Source organism: Emydura macquarii, unplaced genomic scaffold, assembly GCF_026122565.2.
Source record: "Emydura macquarii macquarii isolate MOO-44397 ecotype Brisbane River unplaced genomic scaffold, CSIRO-AGI_Emac_v2 contig_71, whole genome shotgun sequence".
Lineage (NCBI taxonomy): Eukaryota > Metazoa > Chordata > Testudines > Chelidae > Emydura > Emydura macquarii.
The window spans coordinates 1907872-1919036 of NW_027130208.1; the positions used below are offsets into that span (position 1 = coordinate 1907872).

Consider the following 11165-nt stretch of genomic DNA (forward strand, 5'->3'; position numbering starts at 1 on the left):
CTGGTTAATATAAATATTAGTGACCTCAGACAACCACCACCATTTTTTTACACAATCAATATTTGATTTTAAAGTCTGATTTTACTGCAGCAGAGTCCCATGCTTACAACACCACTGTCTTTTGTAAAGAAAATAGGATACGTTTTTACCATTGTTCTTTCTTTACATGAAAACAAACAAACAACAAACAAAAACACACCAAATTCTTAGACATGGCATATAAAAATATTTTTTAAAATACAAGGAGTGAATGGCTATTATTTTCATGTTTTATTTCTGCAATTCAGACTAAAAGGTTTTTCTGAATAATGCTCAACTAAATGATTACACAAGAGTATCTATTAATTTCTAGCAAAACAGCGCGAGTCCAGTGGCACCTTAATTTCTAGTAAATAGATGTAGCCAATGCAGTGGATTTTTGATTTTTCAATATTTCATTTATCTTGAATCATAACAGAACTTTACTGATGGTTTCCAAGAAGCCACCTTTGCACTTTCACGGAGTTTAGTATTTTAGGGCCCAGTTCAGAGATACATAGATTCCAAGCCCCAGAAGACCATTATGATCATCTACTCTGACGTCCTGCATAAGAGGTGGTAGACCTGCCCCCTCAACATTCCTAGAGCATATATTTTAGAAAAACATCCAATCTTGATTTAAAAATGGTCAGTGATGGAAAATCCAGTATGCCCTTTGGGAAATTGCTGCAATGGTTAATGATCCTCTTTGTTAAAAATGTACATCATATTTCCAGTCTGAATTTCTCTAGTTTGAGCTTCCAGCCATTGGGTAGTTTTATACCTCTCTCTGCTAGATTGAAAACCCATTATCAAATATTTATTCCCCATATAGTTACTTATAGACTGTAATCAAGTTACCCCTTCACTTTCTCTTTGTTAAGTTAAAGAGATAAACTCAAGAAGCTCAAACACTATAAGTAAGTGTTTCTCAATCAGGGGTACGTGTACACCTGGTGGTTTGCAAAGGTCTTCCAGGGGGAACGTCAACTCATCTAGAAATTTCCTAATTTTACAACAGGCTACATAAAAAGCACTAGTGAAGTCAGTACAAACTAAAATTTCATTTAGATAATGACTTGTTTATACTGCTCTATATACTATTATGCGGTAAGTATCACACTGAAATGCAAGTACAATATTTATATTCCAAACCATTTATTTTATAATTATATTGTAAAAATGAGAAAGTCAGCAATTTTTCAGTAATAGTGTGCTGTGACACTTTTGTATTTTTATGTCTGATTTTGTAAGGAAGTAGTTTTTAAGTGAGGTGAAACTTATATGCAAGACAAATCAGACTCCTGAAAAGGCTATGTACTGAAAAGGCTATGTGATTATGCACCATGACCCACCCAATCTTTTTCAGAATCACTGCTTCCCATGATAGAGTTCCCTCTTCTGTATGTATGGCCTACACCAGTGGTTCCCAATCTGTGGCCAGGGGTCCAAAAGTGACGTGCAGGGGCTTTCAAAGTGGCCCACAGCTCCCTTCTTTCTGGCTGCAGAAGGGAACTGCTGCCTATGGACCCAGGCGGAGCGTGTTTCCACAGGGCCAAAAGACCGGTGCAGGCTCCTTGCTGCAGCCAAGGAGATGGGAGATCAGCGCTCCCCTCCCCCTGGCTGTAGAAGGGAGCACAGCCTAAGTCCATAGTTCGCTGGGGTCCCTGCTGAAGCCAGAGGGAGGGGAGATCAGTGCTCTTCTCCTCCATCTCCAGCAGAGAGCAAAGCGCTTTGCCTGGGTCCCTAGATGTTGGGGTCCCTGCTGGAGCCATAGGAAGGGGAGCACTGATTTTCCTTCCCCCTGCCTAGGGACCCAGGTGGAACGCAGAGGACTACAAGACGAATGTGGTTTCCCTGCTGCAGCCAGGAAGATGGGAGATCAGTGAGGAGGCAAGCTCCTCGCTGAACTCCTTCCATCTGGCTGCAGTGGATGGGGGGCCTGCTGGCGGAGACTTGTGGCCCTTCAGGGTTGTAAAAATGGTATCTGTGGCCCTCGAACCAAAAAGGTTGGGAACCACTCGCCTACACTCTTTGTTTCTATATGTACGCATTTACATTTTGTCATAATATAATACATATTGTTTGCTTGAACCCAGTTTACCAAGCAATCCAAATTGCTCTGTATCAGTGACCTATCGTCTTCATTATTTACCATTCCTTCAGTTTGTGTGTCCTCTGCAAAATTTATCAGCTTTTAATCACGACTAGCCCCAGTGACTATAGTTACTAAAACCAGAGAAGATGCAAAATGGCATAGAATTCATGATGGAGGAAACAGAGAACAAACAAAACCCACTGTATTGGTAACCTGAAGTCAATACAACTACTCACACATGCAAGGACTAAAGGATCAAGAACTCAGACAGGTACTAAAGTTTCTGAAAAACACAACTTGGGTGTGTTTATATCAGATACTATTGGAAAATAAATTAATTATTCTCATATTTGCAAATAAGGTTAGCAAATATTGACCAATTAAACACCTAAGAAGGTTTCAACATCAGGGATGTTTGCTTTTCAGCTTTGGAAGACATAAGTGAAAAGAAGTAAAAAAAATAGCAATTTCTGCTTTACCTGATACTCATTTTTGAACATTCTTGAAGATATTTCACAGTTCAAAATAATTTCAGCACCTCAGTGAATATTCAAGACTTAGATATTTCTGTAAATACAGAGATTTTATAGTCAAACATGATTCTACCAAAAAAAGTTTCCCTATAATCAAGTAGAAATCCATGTTTTAAAAGTCAATTAGCACAATTCTAAAATATTGTTCATTACAGCAAATTTGTAACTCTTCAGCATCAAAAAGATACCACAAAGGAATTAAGATCAGAAAACTGATTAATACTGCTGGTCTCTTTGAGCAATGTTTCTTTACATAACCACCATTCAGCCTGACCTTCCAGATATACTTTAAGTTAAAATGGCCACTCTATATCGAGCCTTTATTTTTAAGAAAGAAGAATCTCCTTAACTTTTAAAAATGTTCACAAAGTATATATTTACTCTTGGCAAACCTATCTTCAATACATATTATTTTCACTGCTACCAAGTATTCACTGGAAAAGGTTCATTAAAACAAGAGCCTTGACTTTAATACAGAAAAACAGAAATTTATGGAATACCTATAAAGGAAACTTCATTTTCAACCAGAGATGTGAGGAAGAGACTTATTCCACTAGTTACCTTTTTTTAAATTTCATCACTGTGCATTCAGCATGGCTAGTGTAAGTATCAAATTAAATGACTTGGCTGAAATGCCTATCTGGAGCTCTGCTAAAGCCAACAAGAACTAAGGATGCTCTGCACCTTGTGAGAATCAGGACTATGGTGAATTAAAGCCTTGATTCTGCAAATACCCAAGCACCTCCCAATAAGTGCTGAGTGCCTTCTGCTCTAATTGACTTCCGTGGGAACTGAGAATATTCTGTGCTTCTCAAAAGCTGCTCGCTATCTGCAGGTTTAAGCCCTAAAGGCTAAACTAGAACTCAATCCTACGGGGTGGCAAGTGCCCTATTTGTAGGAGTTGAAGGTACTCACCAACTCACAGGAGGCATTGTTGCAGGATTGTGCCTACAATGTATATATTTTGGCAATGTCTATTTGTGCTTAGATGCAGGGATTGAGTATGGTCAAAGAATTAAGATGATTTTTTTTTGGACACAGTGGTATGTCCTTGGATCCTGAAACTGTTGTGCTAGTGGACCAAAATAACATGCCTATTAGCATCAGAGATGCCATCCTTGCCTGAGATGTTTAAGGATGTTTATGAAAATTAGGGAGGAATTAGGGAGGTTGGTTGGACCTCCCTCCCCCCCGTCTCCTTCCTCCTCCCCACAGAAACCAGGAAGTCCCTCTCTCTCTGCCCCCTCCCCTTTATCTATGGATGGGGGAGAAGGGACTAGGCTCCCTCGTCCCCAACCTTCATTGCATCCCTGATCTTCCACTTCCAAGCAGGGAGAAGGGGAGGACTGGCCCCAGGAAAGCTGCCCTCTTATGCTACCTATGGCTCTTAATTTCCTTGGCCAGTCCCAGGTCACACCTCCTTCCTGAAATGATCCTCCTCCTCTTTTCCCTCTTCTGTTGTGTTTCCTCTCCTCCTCCTGCCCCTTCAGCTTCTCCTCCCTCAAGACTGCACAATGAGGATCTGACAGGAGCAAACTGCAAGCGGCATGTTTGCTCTAACTGTTTTGTGTGAGTAGGATAAGGGTGTGTGATTTTTGCAGAGACCCCCAAGAAGGCAGGTAAGACTGCCGTCTAGCACCCTAACCCCTTGCACCACCCACGTCCCAGCACTCAAATAGTAGCTCCCTAAGCCCAGACAATATCTGGACGCTCTGTGTCCTGGCAACTGATGGCTGAAGCCCATTCTTTGCAAAAGCCAGCTGGAGGTGTTGGAGAACAAAGAGAGAGAGGTAACTGGGCATGACTGAGGGTGGAACTGCTGAAAGTTGGTCAGTCTCCTGGTTTGGGACTGAGGGGGGAGAGCCCAGGGTTCTGGATCCCCCTGAGATGGGCTTTGCTGAATGTTCCTACTTGCTATACTATGCTAACAAGATCTGCTCTAGGCTGTGTTCTAGGAGCTCACAGCATGGAGCAAGGGTGCTGAACACTCTGAGGTCAGACCCAAGGAGGCAATGAAGCCAAGGAGGCTTACCCTAAAGACAGTGTGCCCTGAAGGGTTGGCATACCAGCAGAGGGTCCTGTCTGAACTTCATTCAGAGCGGGTCAGAGCACTGAATGCATGCACTCGTGACACTTGTCTCCTATCAGACCCTCACTGCAGCTTGTGCATGTGCCACAGGGTGGTAGAAAAGAATGCCGCCATGGCTGTGGCACTATTTGCTGTGTTTGTCAGACCCCAGTGGTGGCAAGTGACACACACTCTTTTTTTAAAATAATGTGTGCACACACACGGACAAACTTGCAAAATCAGTAGATTTAAGCCTGGATTAGTAATTTGGTTATTATAAGTAAAAATCAGAAGGATTACAGAAAATTAGGGAGGGTTAGCATCTCTCCAAACCACAAGAACAGTTTATCTTGAGAACTAGCTTAGCCAAAATACTCATCTTTCAGAACTGGACAGCATTTAAAATTTTTAAATGTTATGAAATGGTACATAACTCTGGGTGAACTGGCAAATGTAGGCCCTGATCTTTCATACCTTTATGCGTGAGCTGTTCCATGGCTAAAGTTACTCACACACATTTGTAGAATCAAGGCCTTAGAGAGTGTCATTCTAATTAAAACAAAAAGGAGTACACTTTTATGGAAAGATGATCATGTTTCTTAGTTACTTATCAATATTCTGCTTTTTGGTAATTTTCATGTACCTTTTCCACTACCATTTCATTTGTTTACAATTTTAAAACATTTAAAAATTAAAAATGATTTATCATATGTATTTGCCAAAAAGAATGTTAGTTTCTTTTAAACCTTTACATTTTGGAGACAAATTTGAAGTTTACAAACCAGAATAACTGTAGCATGATCGCACCACTGACTGATTAATATTTTGATTTTATTGATTCAATATTGTCTACTAGAATTCCGATGCATAGCTTGTATTATACTATACACCATATTTTGTTACAACCAAAGTTATTTGTCAGTAAAAGAAACTGAAACACATGGAGTAACAGGTATAATTACTTAAGAAGTGGGTACATTATCTAATAACTATATTAAGTAACTTAATTAACAACTATGAATTAGTCATTTTTACAATTTTGAAAGTAGTATACTATTTCTTTGTTCTATAAATAAAGCAGTCTGGCAGTACATCAACAATTTCTGGAAAATGTTATTGCTCTAATTTTTATTTTCTTCTATTCAGATCTCATCTTTGCTACTAATTAGGGCTTTTAAACCAGAATGTTCAACATTTCCACAAATCATTCCTTAACCAAGAATATAGTACTTTGAAGCAATTCTTACATCAACTGATGTGGTGATCCACTGTGCCAAAATTCACATGAAGGGCAGGTGGTGAAAGGGAAATAGCATAGGTTATGTCCAATTGTAGTAAGTATTTATAATGTACTTATTATCATGACCCAGATGTACAGGCACCCTGTCAGTCTGGGACTGAGGATTCTATCACCCAAGGGTTATGAGTTGTTACTGTGTTTTGTTTGTTTGTTTCCACAGCGAAGCCCTTTTACATAGGCTTGCAGCTTCAAAGAATCAGGCCCAGACCTGCCAAGTGTAATTTGGAAGATCTGTCGTGCCTTCCAGCATTTCAGGGAAAATGTTACACATAGATATGTAAGGCAGAGAGCCCCTAATAAAGCATTTTGATGTAGGGGGAAGTTGCCCTAAACTGCAAGTTCAAGTATCAGTTCTAGGCTCATATCTTCCATTGACTGCTGTCAATATTTTTGCTGTTCATAACCCTTATTAATGAATATGTTCTTATGCACCTTCGAACAAAAAACTCCGGTCTATAACATAAGGAACACAAAGACGAGAGTTCTGTGGCACCTTAAAGACTAACAAATTTAATATTTGTAGACATAAGCTTTCGAGAGACTTAGCTCTCTTCTTCAGATGCAGTAGCTTTTTCTAAAATGAATATACAGCAGAATATACTGCAATACATTTTTGCTTATGCAGTATATTGCTTACTTGTAATCTTTTGAATACCTGCGATAACAATGGAAAATACAATTATTTTATTTTCTGTATGAGGATTGGTAGCTATTGGAGATACTAAACATAAAATGAATGACAAATTATTATAGCATACCTACTGTGATAATACTAAGCAGTGCATCTGTGAGGCACTAAATGTCATTAGTCTCCAATATCCTGGGACCGTCACAGATACAACTACACTGCAAACAATAGTGGAACATAAGGCTTTTCCAGACTGGTTTCCATAGTATAGTCCTAAATTGCACATGAAATTCATGCATTGCAAGGATTGAAACGCAACAGTTAATGGGATGGTTTAAGTTAGCTTAATATATGCTTTAAGCATAACATTATAGGAAAATTGAGATTTGCATCTTGTTCCCCACCCCGCAACTTCTCAAAAAATCTTAATTTTTGAACAGACAAAAGTGCTTAAAATCCAGAAACACTAGAGTTCTTTTTTTGGGAAAGCCTACATCACCTTGAAATTTAAAGTCCTCCAGTTTTTAACGTTTTTTTTTTTTTCCTTCCCCAAATAAATGGGTATATTATGATCTCTTTATAGGATGCCGTAAATTTTTCAGCCAGGGATCAAAATTCTTATTTTATTGCCGCACAGCATGTACTTTTAGTATCGTGCATCTGCCTAACTGGGATACAGAATCTGCAGCCTCACAGTCAGGAATGCAATGTCACACTGCAATGATGTCACACTGAAAGATGTATTCATTTTCAGACATGTAAACCCCATTAGGACTTATTTCACAATGCTCTTGATCTGTATACTGACTTTTTTTTTTAAAATCATTATCTTCACAATGCTCCCCACAATGGAAAACAAAGTACACTAAATGCCCATTTATCCGAATAGCATGGGAGACACGGATTTTATGTGGATAATCAGGAGTTTGAACAATCAATAGTGCAGAAGTCATTGAGCAATATGCGGCTTCCCCCACAGCCAGGGACTTGTCATCCTCCTCCTTGCAGTCCTGGCTGGAGATCTCTGCTGGACCACAGACTCGCCCACTCGCATCTTTAGACTGCAGGGATTAGGTCTCACCAGCCTTGTGGCTGTGGGGAGCCCTCTGTGGCTCTGCTGTCACAGCCCCACTCACTCACTCCAAAGTAACAGAATATACTCTAGTGTCCCCCATTACCTCATCTGCCACTCTCCATTTTAAACCCAAATATACCTCCATTCAGCACCAATGGTATTTCCCCCCACTATTTACTCTTTACAACAGAATGTTTGCTATATAACCTTAGTTTCATGATCTATCACCATTTATGTGCAAGAAATTAATTCCATATCTCATTGGCTCTCCTCAACTATTTTTCTTGTGTACCTCTAAATTTATGTTCCACAACTGGGCATTGGCAAATTAACTGGAGGAAGGATCAGTTTACATATAAAGTAAAAGTGAAACTTTATTGCATTTTTTCACAGATAAACATGATTTAAAAAACAATACTTGTTTAATGAGTACTGCTTTATGCCTCAATCCTGTAAACACTTATGTACATGCTTAGCTTGACTCATCTGAGCAGTTCCATTGACTTCCATAGGGCTATATACAGGAGAAAAGTTATGTGCATGTGTTCGCAAGACTGAGGTTCTAGGATTTAGTAAACAGTATTTATTGAGGATATGCTACAAAGTGAATTTGTACCTAATACTAATTTGTGTTGAAAAATGACACACATAACTACTTTTGGCAGTGATGGGAGACTTAAGTCTAAGATTGTTAATACATGTAACTCAGCATCACAGGCCTAAAGCTAATGCTGATTTATGATAGGCTGGAACACAACAGAGAATGCAGTTAATCATAGATGAAGGGTTTTAGCATCTTCTAGACAAATGAAGTCTATATACTGAATATTTAAAACTAGGTCCATCACATTGCTATATTTTTTTTTCAAAGTATAAGTTAGCATAACAGATGGTAAAAAGAATTATATTAATATAGCACATCAAGACCATCAATATTTCAATACAAAAACAAAGTAAAAAAAAATCTTTAAAGAAAACTGCAGGATAAAATAAATAGGTTTCATTTTTATATAAGGTAAAGCTAAGAACAATTGTTTGCAATACAAGTGACATATGAACCCAAACACCAATACCAGTAAATAAATGAAAGTCTCTTTTTCTACAAAGTACTCAAGCTTTTTCATGAGTGTTACTGTACTTTTTGGCAAATGAAACATTTTAATGAACAAAATAGTTTGGAGTCATCCATACTGTACAAATCTACAGCAAATTTCAGTGATTACATTTATAGCATTGAAGGTTCCTACTAAACCTGGGCTCATCATTAACACTAGGATAAAGCACCAAGACTACACTGCAGAGAATAATCCTGGCAGAGGCAATAGGATATAATGGGGTTGGCTTGTCACTCCCATCATTGATATGATTTCTGGGAATCATATAAATCTTGCATTCCATAAGCATGGAGCTAGAAACTAACAACATCCATACATCACTCCTTGCCTGTTATCAGCATTGTACAGTACCACACTGAATTAGAGAGGAGCTCAAACCAAAACCCAGAGCTGAACACCAATTTGCAGGGACAATTTTGGATCTTCATCCAAATATTATGGCTCAAGTTTATTTCATATACATATTGTATTTGTGCCTTTCAATCATAGCTCTTAGAGTGGAGGGGGGTGTTATCCCACATTTTGATTTGTATGCATTATTACAGGGGTGGCCAAACGTACTGATCCTCTGAGCCACATACAACAATCTTCAGAAGTTTGAGAACCGGGGTGTGACCGCTGGGGCCTCGGGGCTTCAGCCCTGTGGCAGGGTGGTGGGGCTCAGGGCTTCTGCCCCACGGGACGTGCCTGACAAAGCCCCAAGCCCCAGCGGGCGCCTCCAACAGGGTAGAAACCCCGAGATCCCCCCTCTTGAACGGCTGAAGCCCCAGCAGGCATGCCCCATGCTCCCTGCTGGGCAGAAGCCTCTAGCTTAACACCCCACCGCAGGGCAGAAGCCCAAACTCCCCACCCCAGTCTGGTAGGCGGAGTATGGGGCAGAGATGTAGGGGGCTCCGCGAGCCACACTTTAACTGTAAAAGAGCCACATGCGGCTCACGAGTCACAGTTTGGCCAGCTCTGCGCTATTAACAAACACTTACCAGCTAGCTATGTTTTATATTTACATCGCCCTCCCCATAAAGGAATAAACAGTTTAGACCACCTCACCACGCATTTCAACAGGGTGACATTTGATGCACAATAATGACATTTTAAGGCACCACAATGACACTTAATTGCAACAGGCTGCCATCCCATAAAAGCACCCCCTTGCAATGACAAAGCACACAGGTTTCCATGGCAATACTGAAGAACAGCTGAACTAGCTGTGTCACCACAGTGTGGCCTGAGAGGTGGTTAATATTCCCACCCCCCCTAGCTTTGGGGGCCCTCACTTGCAACATGGCACAACAGCTCCCCGGGGGGATATACAGGGGCTGGGAAAGGCTCACCTGCACGGACCATTGGGGGAGTGTGTGGGGTGGTGGAGGTGAATGTCTCAGCTGCGGGGGGAGGGGTTCACCTCGGGGAGTGCATGAGCATCTCACCTGGGGCAATGTATATGTGGGGAGCATCTCACCTGAATCTTTCTCACCTGCGGGTGTGGGGGGGATGGGGAGAATGTCTCACCTGCGGGAGGGTGGCCTGGGGTGCGGGGGGGGGGGGGGGGGGGGGGTGCGCCTTACCTGGGGGAGTGTGCGTGGGGGGTGTGCGCCTCACCTGCGGGCTCTCACCTGGGGCAGTGTGTGCGCCTCACCTGCGGGGCTCTCACCTGGGGGAGTGTGCGGGGGGGCGTGCGCCTCACCTGCGGGCTCTCACCTGGGGGAGTGTGCGGGGGGGGGGGTGCGCCTCACCTGCCGGGCTCTCACCTGGGGCAGTGTGCGGGGGGGGCGGGTGCGCCTCACCTGCGGGCTCTCACCTGGGGGAGTGTGCGTGGGGGGGTGCGCCTCACCTGCGGGCTCTCACCTGGGGGAGTGTGCGGGGGGGGGGTGCGCCTCACCTGCGGGCTCTCACCTGGAGGACTACTCAGGGTGGACTCTACGGCCACAGACAGCGCGGGGGTTACAACACGCTGCGCCCGCGCCCGGACACCCGCTGCCCGCCCCCCGCGCGCGGCGCCGGCGGTGAGCGGGACTCGATGCGGCTCGCGCCGCGTGCCCCCGCCCCGACCTGCCGTTGAAAATGGCGACGCGGAGGCGCGCGCGGCCCTGAGGGGGATGATGATGGCCGAGTTATCGATAGGTCAGGCAGGCTCCGCAGCTCTTCCCCCCGCCCCGGGAGGCGCACGCCCGGTTCTCCTCATCCCTGGCCGTCCCCGCAGGCAGCGCCCCCCGGGCAGGGGCTGAGCCGGGCACCACGTCTAGGGCGGGCTGGGGACGGGAGGTGCGGGGGGAGCAGGCGGCGGCGGGCCCGCGCTCGGTGCGTGCCGCTGAGGTAACGGAGGCGGCGAG

At 43.0% G+C, this 11165-nt stretch overlaps 1 protein-coding gene across 12 annotated transcripts in view; it reads right to left on the reverse strand.

The window, feature by feature from the left end:
- CFAP20DC (CFAP20 domain containing) overlaps window positions 1–10796 on the reverse strand; it is a 154966-nt gene extending 144170 nt beyond the window's left edge. Inside the window, exons 1-2 of one of the 12 annotated variants that reach the window (XM_067541323.1) lie at window positions 10729–10796; window positions 2596–2683 (exon numbers count right to left, since the gene is read on the reverse strand). In XM_067541323.1, coding sequence (XP_067397424.1) covers window positions 2596–2616 — 21 coding nt within the window. In that variant the 5' untranslated portion in view covers window positions 2617–2683; window positions 10729–10796. Of the gene's footprint in view, window positions 1–2595; window positions 3201–5191; window positions 5207–10714 lie in introns of those variants that run through there. The other 11 variants (XM_067541314.1, XM_067541370.1, XM_067541334.1 and 8 more) reach the window with 11 other exon arrangements.
- Window positions 10797–11165: the final 369 nt, after the last annotated feature.